Source organism: Microcaecilia unicolor, chromosome 8, assembly GCF_901765095.1.
Source record: "Microcaecilia unicolor chromosome 8, aMicUni1.1, whole genome shotgun sequence".
NCBI classification, from domain to species: Eukaryota; Metazoa; Chordata; class Amphibia; order Gymnophiona; family Siphonopidae; genus Microcaecilia; species Microcaecilia unicolor.
The window spans coordinates 53699661-53716962 of NC_044038.1; the positions used below are offsets into that span (position 1 = coordinate 53699661).

The window sequence follows — 17302 nt, forward strand, 5'->3', positions numbered from 1 at the left end:
TGGCTACTGCTCCGCGGACCTTCTCCAAAGTAATGGTGGTCATCGAGGCCTTCCTGCGAAAGGAAGGAGTACAAGTCCATCCTTATCTGGACGACTGGTTGATCCGAGCCCCCTCTTATGCAGAGTGCGGCAAAGCTGTGGACCGGGTGATTGCTCTTTTGAGCTCCCTGGGGTGGATCATCAACTGGGAGAAAAGCCAGCTGCGCCCGACTCAGTCCCTGGAGTATCTGGGAGTTCGATTCGACACCCAAGTGGGCAGAGTGTTCCTGCCAGACAATCGGATTGTCAAGCTTCAGGCTCAGGTGGACCAGTTCCTAGTAGCCTCTCCTCTTCGGGCTTGGGACTATGTGCAGCTGTTGGGCTCTATGATGGCCACGATGGAAGTAGTGCCCTGGGCCAGGGCTCATATGAGACCACTACAACACTCTCTGCTGCAGCGCTGGACTCCAGTGTCGGAGGATTATGCTGTGCGCCTTCCCTTGGACCCAGCAGTGCACAAGGCGCTGAGCTGGTGGCTGAAAACAGACAAGTTGTCTGCAGGAATGCCTCTTGTGACCCCGGAGTGGATTGTCGTCACGACGGACGCCTCTTTGACGGGCTGGGGAGCCCACTGCTTGGGAAGGACAGTGCAGGGGCTCTGGTCTCCTGCAGAGGCAAAGTGGTCTATCAACCTCCTGGAACTCAGAGCCATTCGGTTGGCGCTTTTGGAGTTCCTCCCAGTACTGGCGTTGAAGCCACTACGGGTCCTGTCAGACAATGCCACAGCTGTGGCCTATGTCAACCGCCAGGGAGGTACCAAGAGCGCCCCTCTAGCCAAGGAGGCCATGAATCTATGCCAGTGGGCGGAAGCGAACCTGGAACAGCTGTCAGCGGCCCACATTGCCGGAGTCATGAATGTCAAGGCGGACTTTCTCAGTCGCCATACCTTGGATCCCGGAGAGTGGCAGTTATCGGCTCAGGCGTTCTTGGACATCATGAAGTGCTGGGGCCAGCCGAGCCTAGATCTGATGGCATCATCGGCCAAGTGCCGCGCTTTTTCAGCAGAGGACGGGACCCTCGATCTCTGGGAGTAGATGCTCTTCTCCAACAGTGGCCGACACAGAAGCTTCTCTATGTGTTCCCGCCCTGGCCCATGTTGGGCAGGGTGCTAGACCGGGTGGCAAAGCATCCGGGCCGGATAAATCCTGGTGGGTCCGGACTGGCCCAGACGTCCCTGGTATGCGGACTTGATCAGGCTCTCAGTGGACGACCCTCTGCGACTGCCAGTGGAGCAGGGCCTGTTGCATCAGGGTCCCGTGGTGATGGAGGATCCCTCCCCTTTTGGTCTTACGGCCTGGCTATTGAGCGGCAGCATCTGAGGAAGAAGGGCTTCTCAGACAAGGTCATCGCCACTATGCTGAGAGCGAGGAAGCGCTCTACTTCTACTGCTTACGCCAGGGTTTGGCGTACCTTTGCAGCATGGTGTGAAGCAGGCTCACTTTCTCCCTTCACTGCTCCAATCTCTTCAGTGTTGGCGTTCCTGCAAGAAGGTCTGGAGAAAGGCCTGTCGCTCAGTTCCCTTAAAGTCCAGGTAGTGGCTCTGGCTTGCTTCAGGGGCTGCCTGAAGGGTGCTTCCCTGGCTTCGCAGCCAGATGTGGTACGTTTTCTCAAGGAAGTTAATCACCTGCGCCCTCCTCTGCACTCAGTGGTGCCTGCGTGGAATCTCAACCTGGTGCTAAGAGCCTTGCAGAAGCCGCCTTTTGAACCCTTGTCGAGGGCATCTCTGAAAGACCTGACGTTGAAAGAAGTATTTTTGGTGGCTATCACTTCAGCCAGAAGAGTTTCCGAGCTCCAGTCCCTATCATGTCGAGAGCCTTTTCTGCAGTTCACTGAGGCAAGAGTGTCTATTCGCACAGTGCCTTCCTTCCTGCCCAAGATTGTTTCTCGCTTCCATGTGAATCAGCAGCTCTGTCTCCCATCCTTTCATAGGGAGGACTACCCAGAGGAGTACTCTGCTCTCAAATATCTAGATGTGAGACGAGTCATCATCAGATACTTGGAAGTGACCAATGATTTCCGGAAGTCGGATCATCTTTGTCCTGTTTGCAGGTCCTCGTAAGGGTCTGCAGGCTGCTAAGCCTACAGTGGCAAGATGGGTCAAGGAAGCCATTGCAGCGGCTTATGTGGCCGCGGGGAAGGTGCCGCCTATCTGGCTGAAGGCTCACTCCACTAGAGCTCAGGCGGCCTCGATGGCAGAGGCCGGGTCCGTCTCCTTGGAAGAGATTTGCAAGGCGGCAACTTGGGCATCGGCCCATACCTTCTCCAGGCATTACCGCTTGACTGTGGCTGCTCGGGCGGAGGCCCGGTTTGGAGCTTCAGTGTTGCGGTCAAGGATTTCAATGTCCCGCCCTGGGTGAGTACTGCTTCGGTACATCCCACCAGTCTATGGATTGATCAGCAGGATGATATGGAAGGTAAAATTATGTATCATACCTGATAATTTTCTTTCCATTAATCATAGCTGATCAATCCATAGCCCCTCCCAGATATCTGTACTGTTTCTATTCTGGTTGCATTTCAGGTTCAAGTTTAGTCTTCAGTTCCTGTTCAGGAGGACTGCGTGTTCAAGTTTTTTCAATTGGATTCTTCAAGAGTTGAGACGAGTTTGTGTTACAGTGAGCTGCTGCATTCCTCTCCCCTCCGTTTTACGGGGCTGGATTGAGACCTAAATTCTGCCGGCGCTCCCTCCCGCTTCGTGCGGCTGTAGGGCAGCTTTGTACCCCTCCCGCTTCGGCGGTGTTAGGGTCAGTCAGCTCCTCCCGCGGTTGCGGTTGCAGGATAAGCCAGATCCCCCCGCATCGGCGGGGTGGTGTCCCTCCCCCGCTCCGCGGGGATGAGCTGGACGGATTCCCCTCCCCCACTTGTGTGGGGATGAGCTGGATTAATTCCCCTCCCCCGTTTCGGCGGTGGTGAGCTGGGCAGAGTGTCCCTTTGTGGGTGTAATTCTCTAAGTGCTGAGTCCTGTGGATGGAGCTTTGATATCGACATACTGAGGAGTTTCCCGCAGCACATGACCACATATAGGGAGGCAAAAGCTTTGCTCTCTATCTCCACCTGCTGGTAGATGCACACAACCCACCAGGCTATGGATTGATCAGCTATGATTAATGGAAAGAAAATTATCAGGTATGATACATAATTTTACCTTTTGAAACCACTAAAGTCCCTTCCTCAAGCAGAATGATGTTTCTGTATATCCCTTAAGCTGTATGGAGGAAAACTGGACAATTAAGAATGACATGCAACAATTCCATTTCAGAATTATTAGATATGTTCTTTATTTTTGTGGATTAGATTCTGGGACTTGGAACGGGATGAAAATTATGTGCTCTCTCTGGATGAACAGCTTAATTTTGAAGCAGGCGAGAGTATAAACTGTGTCTCATACTGCAGTGCAAAAGGTGAGCTTTTTAATTCTGCATATCTCACTCATTCTTTATATTTTCCTTCCCCTTTCCTTTTGTCTTCTTGTCTCCTTTCTTCCTGTACTTTCCTCTCTTCTGTTCCTAATCCTTTCCCTTTTCTTCTTCACCTTTTCTCCCTCCTAGCCTAAGAATATAAATTATGTCCGTCTGCAGTATCAAAGGTGAGCAACTTTCTTTTCTTTCCTTTCTTTTTCCCACAATCAGGATACTGTCTATTACACTACTTTAGATGTGCTTCCCCTTCCGTATGCAATTGTTATTGCTAAGAAGGGGAATAAGCAATAGGTGATGCGATCATAGATAGGTCTCTGAGAGCTTAGCAAAACTAAGAAAGCTTTTCTATACATATGCAGAACTTCCTATGCAGCCACTTACTCACAAGCTTCTATAGTCTATTTTTGTCTGAGCTATTTTACAGTTGCAGTTACCTCTCTCTTACATCAAATTGTTTTCACTGCGTTCTTTTCTGTCTCTTTGAATCCTCTTTCTTCTCCATAAAAAAGTTCCTTTTCCTGTTCATAGTTCAGTTAGAAATGAGTTTCTTAGTGAGGATGGTATCCAATATGCCTGGAGACTTCAGAAATGCTCACGTGGGGGTGTAATAAGGTCTCCACAAATAGCCACAGAAGGTGTTCTCAGTACTTTGGACCAGACTACATAAACTGTTTTCAGTGCAAGAGTTTGTCACTTGGAATGAAGCAGTACACAGGATTCAAAATGGAGGCCCTTAAATATTCAGCATTTGATTTGCCTGCACCACCAAGGGAACAAAAGAACAGTTAGAGGTGTTACCTTGTCGTTAGTGGTTCTTCTTGAAAAGTACAGGCTGCTGTTCAGGAGAATTTTCCCTCCGGAGGAAATGGATTTTGGTTTCACCTTGTGCCTTTTTTTCAGTTACTGCACCCAAAATGTAGCTTGCCTTTAGCTGTAAGTGTTTCCTGTTCCCGGCAGGCTTACAAATCTGTATCCAAGGCAATGAAGGATTAAGTGGCTTGCTCAAGATCACAAGAAACTGCAGTGGGATTTGAACTAGGCACCCCTGTTTCTCAGCTTACTGCTCTAACCAATAGGCTACTCTCTTTCAAGTGGAGGAAGCCAAATTCCCAGATACCACAGATATTGGCATGGGGACATATCAGTGCATAAGGCAGGTTGACAGACTTGTGTACTGCTGGTGCAAAAGAATAACCCATCCGCTACACAGAAAATACCACCATGAACATCTATGCAGATGTAGTCAATGCAACAAAATGTCAGTGCTTAAAATCACTTTGTACAAAAGTGTTTTGAGATGCACATATTTTTTGGGAGAGACAAATCTTTAGTCAATACTGTAACATTTTTAATATTGTATTACATTCAGAAGTTTTGCTTGTTCATGGGAAGGGAGATGAGAGGCTGCAACACACAAGCAGCTTTAACACTTAGCTCTAAATCTGGTGTGAACAAGGAGGTTTTAACTATATAGGTGGCTGGGGTCAGTAGATCAGGGGTGGGCAACCTGTGGCTTGCCATTGAACTTTGTGGGCCATGAGACCATTGGAAGTATACACAGAAAATGTCATTAACCAGGTTTGTGGTTTACTGGGCATAACTTGCACGTAGCATAAATATTATCTTTCTTATTAAATCAAAAAAATTGATACAAATAGAGCGCTTAAATGTTGAAGCCACAACCATCTTTGTTACTACCTCATGCTGCACATTTGAACAATTTCACAAAGGAAGTTTGTCCGAAACTGAAAACACCCCAATAATGGGCCTAGTGATGCAAATTATATTCCTTATTACTAGAAAAAGTAATATATTAGTTATGTTATTGTATTTACAGGAAAGAAGTTGTTACAGTTACTTATTACTTTTAAAGGTAACATATTACTACCCAACGCTGGCAGTAACAGAGAAGAGGTGGGAAACTACAGACTGGTGAACCTTTACCTTGATGGTGGTAAAGGTAATAGAGATTCTGTTGAAATAAAGGATAGCCAACTATCTACAATCCAATGAATTACTAAAGGCAAAACATGTCAAATGAATCAGATTTCTTTAACAAGGTGACAAGAACTGGATTGAGGGTGTGGTGGAGTGTGTAGGAGACTGATGGTCCTCCTTGAACTCCTTCACTAACATTTGGATTAGTAGTGCAAAGGCTTTTTGGTCAAAAAATGATCTGACTAGACATTGCTATCCAATTTGAATAGCATTTTCTTCCATAGCTGGTTAATATGGGAAGAGAAGGTGAGTGAAGAATCAAGCAAGACCCCTAGTACTCTGGTTTCAGACTCGACCGTAAAGCTTTGACCATTGGACAAAAATGCTGATGATGGGACCTCAGCTCCCTGAATTTGTAACCACAGGACCTTGTTTTTTTGCGCATTCAATTTCAGTTTATTGGTAAGAGCCCAGGTGCTAACAACAGTTATGCTATTCACTACAGACTGAGTTGTATAAGAAAAGCAGGGTGTCATCCACATAGGATAATAGTAGTTCATTAAGACCCAGGTGTATTGAGGCAAAGGATGACATACAGAGCTTGAACAGGCTAGGTGAGAGAGGAGATCCCTGCGGGATCCCGCAGTTAGGAGATGAATAGTTGGAAAGTTGGTTGTTTTGCTTGACAGAATAGCTTCAGTTTGAAAGGAATTCACTGAACCATTTGATCACAGTCACTGTTATTCCTATCTGGTCCTGGAGTTTGAGTAGCAGTGTTTGGTGAACCTTATCAAACGCCGCTGGTATATTGAATTGGAGAAGAATTGGTCACCTTTGCATAGTTGTTGTTTGACATATGTCGTTAGTAGTTCTATGTGATGATCTGAAGCCAGATTATGACCAGTGTAATATAGAACATTTTTCCAGATATAAAGAGAGTTGTTTACTGATGCAGGTTTCTAATACTTTAGTAAAAATTGATATGCTTGCCACTGGACTGTAGTTTGCAGCCAGTGTTACATCTAGCCCAGATCCCTTCAACAACGAAGTGAGAACAATTTTGCCCATATCAGGAGGAAGAGGGCCAGTTTTTAATAGTTCATTGAGATCGAGTAACCAGTTTACTGCTTCCATAAGGGTGGATTTGAGTAGAAATTTCAGGAATTGAGGAGGAAGTGACGTCACCAGCGGAATGGCTGCCTGAAGATAGAGCTCCGAGTGACCCACAGGGAAAAAGCAGAAATAATACTCGACACGAACGCGGGAACTCTCCGCAAAAACGCTAAACATCACTGCTCACTTTAGCGGGTCGAACAGCTGTGCTGAACGCGAAGTGCAGAAGTGGATCTTTCGCGATTCGCCTTCCCGGGTGCGGGGACAGCAAGAGCGGCGAACAAAATGGTGGCCGCGGCGCACACCCAAGAACAGCAAATGGCAAGCACATCGACTGCAGAGCCCCAGAGGGAGGGTATGGAAGCAGAAATCTCGGAGGAGGACCAATGGCCTGACTGGAAACAATGGCTACAAGAAATCAGAGCGGACTTTGAAGGCCATGTGGGGCGATCTGGCAACTTTAGGCACAGATCTCAGAGGGGAAATACGAGAGCTGGGGGCCCGATTAGAGGATACGGAGACCCGGTTGGATTCCCACGATGAAACACTGAGCACACTTGACCAACAAGTGGGAGACTTGCAGACCTCCCAACAGCAAATCCTGGACAAACTGGAGGATTTAGAGAATCGCAGCCGGAGATGTAATCTGCGCTTTAGGGGCCTGCCTGAGACACCAACATACTCAAATTGTGAGGACACGATCCAGAGGCTAATACGGGACCTCCTGGCTACGAGCGGAACCCAGCTGGAACAATCACAGATTCATCTAGAGCGGGCTCACAGGGCGCTCGGAACTCCGCGATCGAATCTGCCCAAAGATATCATTGTGTGCTTCAAAGACTCTAAGCTGAAGGAGCAGGTGGCAAACATAGCGCGCCAGACCCCAAACTTTAAATGGGATTCGTATGAAATAGAAATATACCAAGATCTGGCGGCAGCCACTCTAAAGCGCAGAGCGGATTTAAAACCAGTCACCAAGCGATTACAAGAGATGGGTATCCGCTACAGATGGAGACACCCCTTCGCGCTGATCTTCTACAAGGAGGGAAAGATGCAACAAATCCGATCTTTGATGGAGGCCAAGGAGATTTTGCCAGAAGAAAACTTGGGAGAGTCACTAAAGGCACTGAAACCACCACAAAGAAGGTCGGGTGCTCCCCCAAAATGGCAGAGAGCGGGGAAGGGACCACCACGCCTACAGCGGCAGCAATCGGCTGCTAAGATAACCTGACTTTGCCCTTAATCAATCTACTAAGAGACATGACTAAAAGACTGTTGGGCACAGGACACTGCTTGACGTAAAGTCAGGAAAAAGGTTTGAAATAGTTTGCAAAAGTTAATAGAGCTATACAAAATGAGACACTGTATAAATATTGTTGGGTTATAGTTAAAAAAAAAATGTCAGTCGAGGATCGTTAATTAGTATAATGAGCCCTGTAGGGGCACTTGAGAGGCACCATCCGCCTTCCACTTTCTCCTTACACTACCCACGTTACTTAACGTGGGCAGCTATAGATTTTTGGGGGGGAGATGGGGAGGGAGGGAGGGGAAGAAGAAGGGATGGGATGGTTGGGTGGGGGGAGGGAAGAGGGAAACAAAAGGGAGAGAGCGAATACTATGAGGAGAGTGACCATGACTCGAAAGCAAGGGAGAGAGTCACAGGAGGGGACACTTAATTTAAGCAACTTATATGATTATCTTAGATAATTCATGGCTGAAATAAATTTTCTACTGCTTAATGCACGAGGGTTGAATATTCCTAGAAAACGGCAGCTCCTGTTCAGGGAGCTACTCCGCCTTCGGACGGATGTGGCCCTGGTACAGGAAACGCATCTTCTACCTAGGCATGAGCATTTGTGTCAACATAAGAAATTTCCTGGTATATACTTTGCATCCAATAGGGATAACGTCAAAAATAAAGGGGTATTAATAGCATTTAACGGAGCCAAGCCCTGGAAGATACAAAAAATTGTTAAAGATAAAGGGGGACGTTACATCTTAGTGATTTTTTCCTTAGCAGAGCAGGTATATACATTAGTTAACATTTATGCACCCAATGCAGATCAGGGATCTTTTTTTTGTGAGCTAGACCAGATAATTTTAAAACACTTAGAGGGCTCATTACTGATAGGAGGGGATTTTAATCTAACGCTGCAGCCCCATTTAGACAACTCTTCACGACACACAGGATATGGCCAGAGAGATAGGGTGGCGCTACAAGAATTTATTGAGCGCTGGCACCTGGTCGATTTTTGGCGACAGGCAAACCCCATACCAAGCGCAGCTATTCCTATTTTTCGACAGTGCACCAGTCTTCATCGAGGATAGACTTCTGGCTAGGAGAGGCTGCGATGCAGGGGCTTATAGGCTCACAGCAAATCCTACCCCGCACATGGACAGATCACTCCCCCATATTGTTACAACTAATCCTCCCTAAGACTCGATGAGAAAAAGGGGGCTGGCGACTAGATGACACTTTGCTCCAAGAGCCCGCTAACATACTAAGCCTGGAGCGACATATCAAGGAATACATTCAGTTCAATGATACAGGGGAAGTGACTCCTATAGTACTTTGGGAGAGCTTCAAAGCAGTCATGCGCGGACATCTGATAGCATTAAAAACCCACATAGGGAGAACAAAGAGAGCCAAAGAAGCCGAATTGCGGGGACAACTAGGGAAAGCGGAGACCGCACTTCACCGAGATGGGCCCAGGCTGGCAGTGGAGATTATCGATCAAATTCATAGACTGCGAAAACAGATAAATGAGTTGGAGCTGGCGGACTTGGCGGAAAAACTTCAGCGGGTCCGCTAGTCCCACTTTGAATTTGGCAATAAAGCCAGCCGGCTTTTGGCTTATAAACTTAAACAAACTACACTCCGGAATGTGGTGGTGAGTCTAAAAGATGAGGGAGGGATAGCACGCGTAGATCCCGAGTATATTGAGGCGGCATTTGGGGACTTTTATAAAACACTATATATGGCAGGGGAGGAGGTACCGGAAGAGGAAATGGAGAATTATTTTGCTGACATAGAACTCCCTAAACCAGCAGTTAGTGCAGACCAAGTCCTGTCACAACCAATTGAGCTAGAGGAGCTCCTGCGGGCTCTCAAAGAGCTTCCTATAGGTAAGGCACCGGGGCCTGACGGATTCACCAACAAATTTTATAAGGTGTTTGGGGGGGTGTTGGCTCCACTGTTATTAAGGGTCTTCAACTCGCTTGAATTTAGTCAGGAGCTCCCCCCCACATGGAATTTGGCTAGCATTACAGTTATCCCTAAGCCGGGAAAAGACCCGCAATTATGTGCATCATACAGGCCGATTTCTTTGTTGGGGGTAGATTATAAGATCTTTACAAAAATTTTAGCGACCAGACTCCAGAGATACCTCCCAACGCTAATTCATGAAGACCAAACGGGTTTTGTACATGGAAGACAGACTTTTGATAACATCCGCAGGGCCCTCCACATGATACATCACACACAGGAACATAAACTTTCTATGTGCCTGCTATCCCTTGACGCAGAAAAGGCATTCGACCGGGTGAGTTGGCCTTTCCTGTTTACAGTCTTAGGTAAGATGGGTTTCACCGGGCGATTCACACACTGGCTTAAACTGATCTATAAGGCACCCTTAGCATCGATAAGGGTAAATGGGAGACTCTCCAAGCCATTTCAACTACATAGGGGGACCCGTGCGCTATCACCACTGCTCTTCGCGATAGTCATGGAGCCATTGGCTATTCAGATACGAACGCACCCTGATATCAGGGGACCACGGGTGGGGGGCCTGGAAACACGGGCGCTCCTCTTCGCGGATGACATATTACTTATGCTACGGGAGCCAGGACCCGCAGTTCCGAAGATACAAGAGTTGCCCCAGTCGTATGGGAGAGTGTCTGGCTTCAAGGTTAACCTAGACAAGTCAGAAGCGTTAGATATAAAAATCCCAGCCCCACAAAAAGCACAGTTGCAGACTACTTCCCCATTTCGATGGGCTGCACGACATATTAGATATCTGGGAGTCAATATTCCGAGGAGTTTGGATGAGCTATTCCAATCAAATTTCCCAGAAATGGTAAAAAGGCTCTTTACAGAACTACATCGATGGGAGGGATTGACACTGTCTTGGAGTGGGAGGATCAATGCAGTTAAGATGGTTATATTACCTAGAATTTTGTATCTTTTTATGGCCCTGCCCATAGCCATCCCAGATAGCTTTTTGCGAGGCCTCCAGAACAAGGTATTCTCATTTATCTGGAGAAAACGACCCCCGAGGGTGAAAAGAGAAGTCATGTACCAATCGAAAGAGAGGGGAGGGATGGGAGTTCCTTCCTTCACACACTACTTACAAGCAGCCCACCTTAGAGTAATAGCTACATGGCTCCAGGATACAGGGAAGGCCTGGACAAGGGTGGAGCAAAAATGGATGGGACCTTTTCCGCTGCGAGCTATCCCCTGGTTGTCGCGGGAAGATTTAGGAGAAATAATCAAGGGAAGCCCGCCTATGATGCGCTGGCCTCTATTGACGTGGAGTAAGATCAGGGGACATTTTTTCCCGGGGCGAATATATTATAGGCATATGTTCCTTCGCTTTGCTCCCCAGTTCAGACCGGGCAAGCAAGATATAGCTTTCCAGCGATGGGAGGAGATGGGGCTCTATGAATTAGGCCAAATGTGGGAAACGGATAAGACGGTGCCATTCCAGGAATTATGCCAGGAGCATGGCCTCTCTCCCCTGCAAGCTTTTCAGTATTATCAAGTGAAGGATTTTATAGCTCGCAGAGCACAGGATGAGTTAAAGCTACCAGAAACTAAATTGGAGGAGGCGATGATGAAGGGAGGAGGAAGGGGTAGCATCTCAAGAATATATAGGGCACTACTTCTACATGCTAACCCAGTGGAGCGATACCTATCAAGGTGGGAGAAGGCCATGGGGGAAACCTACACAAAGCCCCAGTGGAAAGTGGCACTTAGATCTCTGCTAGCAGTCTCGGTGTCTAGTGCCTTAACCGAAAACAGTCATAAAATATTATACAGCTGGTACTATACTCCCCATCGCTTGGTTAAAATGTTTAAAACAGGGTCAGCTTTGTGTTGGAGGCAATGTGGAGTAGTGGGGGATATGACTCATGTGTGGTGGGCATGCAAGCATGCGCAGGAGTATTGGGGGGAGATATTGAAGTTTCTAGGTGAAGTTACAGGAGCGAACTACCAGATGAGAATGGACTACTGCTTACTCCATTTTAGACCTACAGGAATTCCTAATGCCATACACCGCTTTGCCGTACAACTATTCGTGGCCGCCAAATTGGTGCTGGCGGCGGCATGGAAGCAACCTACACTTCCGGAACTGCGGTCAGTGTTGCGGAAACTGGACTATATTCATTTGATGTCGAAGTTGACAGCTTTACGCACTGGCCGTATTCCGCAGTACCATAAAACGTGGAACCCTTATGAACAATGGTTAACCTCTCGGACACCCCAGATCAATGTGTCACATGGACAAGTCTAAAGAGAATTGGTCACAAAACTTCCTAAGAGGAGGGAATACAATAGGGGAGGGAGGGTACTAGTTGGAAACATGTTAGTTGAAAGAGGAATTCTAATTTCTGTATAAAGATAAAGTGTGGATACTGTTATGTTTCTAATGGAAAATAATAAAACAAATTTGGAAAAAAAAAAAAAAAAAAAAGAAATTTCAGGAATTGAACCAGGGAGCAGTTGGCTCGGGAGCATTTCAACAGCAGTGATCTTACATCCTCTGCCGTTAGTGGTTGAAAGGATTCCCAGTTTTGGTCAGTTTTGTAGGATGTTTAGCGATTGAGGCTGAACGATGGGTTAGACCATTTTCCTCTGTTGGAGTAGGTTTAGATAGTTCAGTCCTAATTTGGAGGATCTTATTGGTGAAATGATTGTCTAGGTCTTGGCAGTGGGACATGTTTTCTATGAATGTTCATCATTATTAGTGGAAGGTAGTTTTTTTAACTACGGAGAAAAGTTTGTTGTTGTCAAGATCATCTTAACCTATTAGGCTGCTATAGTACTGACATTTTGAATTAGCTACCTTTTTTTTGTATCATTGGAAGGCTCACTTCCATTTGAATTTATCAGTAGTATCTTTGTTCTTTCTCCATTTCTTTTCAAGGCGTCAACATTCCCTTTTTAGGATGGATAGTTCCTCTGTAAACCATGGCGAATTTCTGGACATCTTGATCTTTTTAGTGATAAATAGAGCAATTTTATCTAGTATGGCTTTCACCTTGGTAACTCAGTGGTATTTGATCGAACCATGAGTAGGAGATGAGATAGTGAGGGAATCTGTTAGTTCAGACCAGAAAGTGACCTTGGTGACTTTACCTCTGTTGGAGATGAGTTTGGAGGACATATGCCTGGTTAAGCTTGACATACAGATATCAGTGGTAAAATCCAGTTGGAAGTGGTTTGAATGAACTGATCAGATTATTAGGATAGGAAGTCATGAAGTCTAACGTATGGGCTCTTTCATGGTTGCACCCTTGGAGAATATAGTTAGTTCACAGTCCTTCAGGAATGATTCGAAGTTGTAGACATTGGTGCCCGCATCATTTTACAAGTGCAAGTTTAAGTCTCCCAGCAAGATAATCCTAGAAAATTGGGACATTGTAGAGGAAGTAATCTCACGAGGTTCTGCCTTGGACCAAGCTCCCGGATGACGGTAAATGAGGAGTAGGGCGATTTGATTTGCCTCTTTTGAATCATCACAGAATTTGCACAGCACATATTCCAGTTCAGGGAAAATCCCAGAACTAACTAAAGACACATGGAAAAAAACTCTTAAATATAAGAGCAAGTCCGCTGCCTTTTTTACCCTGTCTTGGAGAGTGAAGAATACCATAACCAGGTGGATAGATGTGATTGAAGATCGGACTATCAGCTTCTGTGAGCCATGTTTCTGAGATAAGCAAAAAGCCCATATCTGAAGATTCTAGCAGATCCCTGAGTGAGAGAACCTTGTTCCCCACAGACCACCTGGTCCTTCTGTGCATTGAGAGGCATGTAGACAGCTTTGAGTGAACTTACATAAGTACATAAGTAATGCCATACTGGGAAAAGACCAAGGGTCCATCGAGCCCAGCATCCTGTCCACGACAGCGGCCAATCCAGGCCAAGGGCACTTCTCCACAAACGGCCGAGCAAATCTTTGAATTATTTTCAGTATCGGTTATATAAATTTGGAAATAAAGGAGGTTCCTTTCTGGCTAAGTTACTGTCTTGTAGTCAAGGATCTCGACGGTACTGACACTTTGGGACGGAATGTGTCATCAGACTAGGAGAGATTCTTCTATTAGTAAAATATTTGCAACCTATTACAAACATTTATATGCCTGCCCAGCTGATGAGGGTCTCCCAGGTCAGTTATATCTCTCTGGGCTGGCCCTTCGTTCCCTGTAAACATCGGACCTGGCCCGCTTGAATGGCCCAGTTAAGGAGGTGGAGGTGCAGGAAGCTATTCACCGTAGCCCCTTCTTGAAAGCTCTTGGGTCTGACAGGTTTAGGTCTGAGTTTTATAAGATCATGGGAGAGGCAGTGGTGTAGCCCCTCACTAGTATGTTTAATGTCATGGTTGATATAGAGGCATCTCCCCATTCACTTAGCCAGGCAAAGATCACATTGTAACCTAGTAACATAGTAGATGACGGCAGAAAAAGACCTGCATGGTCCATCCAGTCTGCCCAAGATAAACTCATATGTGTATATCTTACCTTGAATTTTGTACCTGTCTTTTTCAGGGTACAGACCGTATAAGTCTGCCCAGCAGTATTTCCCGCCTCCCATCAACGGCTCTGGTACAGACCGTATAAGTCTGCCCTCCCCTATCCTAGCCTCCCAACCACCAACCCCTCTTCCCCCCACCTGCTCCGCCACCCAATTTCAGCTAAGCTTCTGAGGATCCATTCCTTCTGCACAGGATTCCTTTATGCATATCCCACGCATGATTGAATTCCGTTACTGTTTTCATCTCCACCACCTCCCGCGGGAGGGCATTCCAAGCGTCCACCACCCTCTCTGTGAAAAAATACTTCCTGACATCTTTCCTGAGTCTGCCCCCCTTCAATCTCATTTCATGTCCTCTCGTTCTACCGCCTTCCCATCTCCGGAAAAGATTTGTTTGCGGATTAATACCTTTCAAATATTTGAACGTCTGTATCATATCACCCCTGTTCCTCCTTTCCTCCAGGGTATACATGTTCAGGTCAGCAAGTCTCTCTTCATACGTCTTGGAACGCAAATCCCATACCATCCTCGTAGCTTTTCTTTGCACCGCTTCCATTTTTTTAACATCCTTCGCAAGGTACGGCCTCCAAAACTGAACACAATACTCTAGGTGGGGCCTCACCAACGTCTTACACAGGGGCATTAAAACCTCCTTTCTTCTGCTGGTCACTCCTCTCTCTATACAGCCTAGCAATCTTCTAGCTACAGCCACCGCCTTGTCACACTGTTTCGTCGCCTTCAGGTCCTCAGATACTATCACCCCAAGATCCCTCTCCCCGTCCGTGCCTATCAGACTCTCCCCGCCTAACACATACGTCTCCCTTGGATTTCTACTCCCTAAGTGCATCACTTTGCATTTCTTCGCATTGAATTTTAATTGCCAAACGTTAGACCATTCTTCTAGCTTCTTCAGATCTTTTTTCATGTTTTCCACTCCCTCCGGGGTGTCCACTCTGTTGCAAATCTTGGTGTCATCTGCAAAAAGGCAAACTTCGGCAATGTCACTCACAAATATATTGAACAGAATCGGCCCCAGCACCGATCCCTGAGGCACTCCACTACTCACCTTTCCCTCCTCCGAGCGAACTCCATTCACCACCACCCTCTGGCGTCTGCCTGTCAACCAGTTCCTAATCCAGTTTACCACTTCGGGTCCTATCTTCAGCCCGTCTAGTTTATTTAAGAGCCTCCTGTGGGGAACCGTGTCAAAAGCCTTGCTAAAATCTAAGTAGACTATGTCCATAGCACGTCCTTGATTTAATTCTCCTGTCACCCAGTCAAAGAATTCAATGAGATTCGTTTGGCACGATTTCCCTTTGGTAAAACCATGTTTTCTCGGATCTTGCAACTTATTGGCTTCCATGAAATTCACTATTCTTTCCTTTAGCATGGCTTCCATTACTTTTCCAATAACCGAAGTGAGGCTTACCGGCCTGTAGTTTCCAGCTTCTTCCCTATCACAACTTTTGTGAAGAGGGACCAACTCCGCCATTCTCCAATCCCTCGGAACCTCTCCTGTCTCCAAGGATTTATTAAACAAATCTTTAAGAGGACCCGCCAGAACCTCTCTGAGCTCCCTCAGAATTTTGGGGTGGATCCTGTCCGGTCCCATGGCTTTGTCCACCTTTAGCTTTCCAAGTTGTTGATACACACTCTCTTCTGTGAACGGTGCTCTATCCACTTCATTCTCAGGTGTACTTTTGCCAGTCCCTCTCGGTCCTTCCCCAGGATTTTCTTCAGTGAAAACAGAACAAAAGTATCTATTTAGCAAATTGGCTTTTTCTTCATCATTTTCTACATAGCGTTTCGCTGTATCTTTTAGTCTCACAATTCCATTTTTAGTCTTTCTCCTTTCACTAATATACCTGAAGAAGTTTTTGTCTCCCCTCCTTACATTTCTAGCCATTTGTTCTTCCGCTTGCGCCTTCGCCAGACGTACCTCTCTCTTGGCTTCTTTCAGTTTCATCCGGTATTCCTCCCCGTGTTCCTCCGCTTGAGATTTTCTATATTTCTGGAACGCTAACTCTTTAATCTTTATTTTCTCAGCCACTTGCTTTGAGAACCATATCGGTTTTCTTTTTCTCTTGCTTTTATTTACTCTCCTTACAAAAAGGTCTGGGGCCCTGTTTATTACTTCTTTCAGCCTGGACCACTGTCCTTCCACTTCTTGTATGTCCTCCCATCCCATCAGCTCCTTCCTCAGGTATTCCCCCATTTTGTTAAAGTCAGCTCGCTTGAAATCCAGGACTTTGAGTTTTGAGTGGCCGCCATCCACATGAGCCGTTATATCAAAACAAACCGTTTGATGGTCACTGCTTCCCATGTGTGCAGCCACTCGGACATTTGACACACTATCCCCATTCGTGAGCACCAGATCCAACGTGGCTCCCTCCCTTGTGGGTTCCGTCACAATTTGTCTGAGCAGAGCACTTTGGAAAGCATCCACAATCTCTCTACTTCTTTCCGATTTCGCAGACGGAACCTTCCAATCTACATCCGGCAGATTAAAATCTCCCAACAACAGCACCTCTCTTTTCTTCCCCTACTAGTTCATCCAATTGTGTCGGGGGTCTATAGACAACACCCACGTGGACCAAGGTTCTATCCTCTCTTTTTAAGGTGATCCATATCGCTTCTTCCTTTCCCCAGTTCCCTGTCATTTCAGTCGCTGCGATATCATTTCTCACATACAGAGCTACTCCTCCACCTTTACGTCCCTCTCTATCCTTCCTAAAAAGATTATAGCCTGGTATGTTTACATCCCATTCATGGGAACCATTGAGCCATGTCTCTGTGACTGCAACTATGTCCAAGTCAGCTTCCAAAATCAGGGCTTGAAGGTCATAAATTTTATTGCTTAGACTGCGAGCATTTGTGGTCATTGCTTTCCATCTACATTTCCTAGTATGTGTTTCGGTTTTAGTGATTTGTGAGTGTCTTTTCTCTTTGGGTACCTTCTCATCTTTTTGTTCCCCCTTCCTTGCTTTTTCTTTTTCTTCCGCTTCAGTTTTATTTTCAGGAACATCACAGTGCTGTA

At 46.3% G+C, this 17302-nt stretch overlaps 1 protein-coding gene across 1 annotated transcript in view; it reads left to right on the forward strand.

Moving 5' to 3' along the window:
* IFT140 (intraflagellar transport 140) overlaps positions 1–17302 on the forward strand; it is a 681938-nt gene that overhangs the window by 159180 nt on the left and 505456 nt on the right. Inside the window, exon 8 of the mRNA XM_030212528.1 lies at positions 3334–3440. Coding sequence (XP_030068388.1) covers positions 3334–3440 — 107 coding nt within the window. The remainder of the gene's footprint in view (positions 1–3333; positions 3441–17302) is intronic.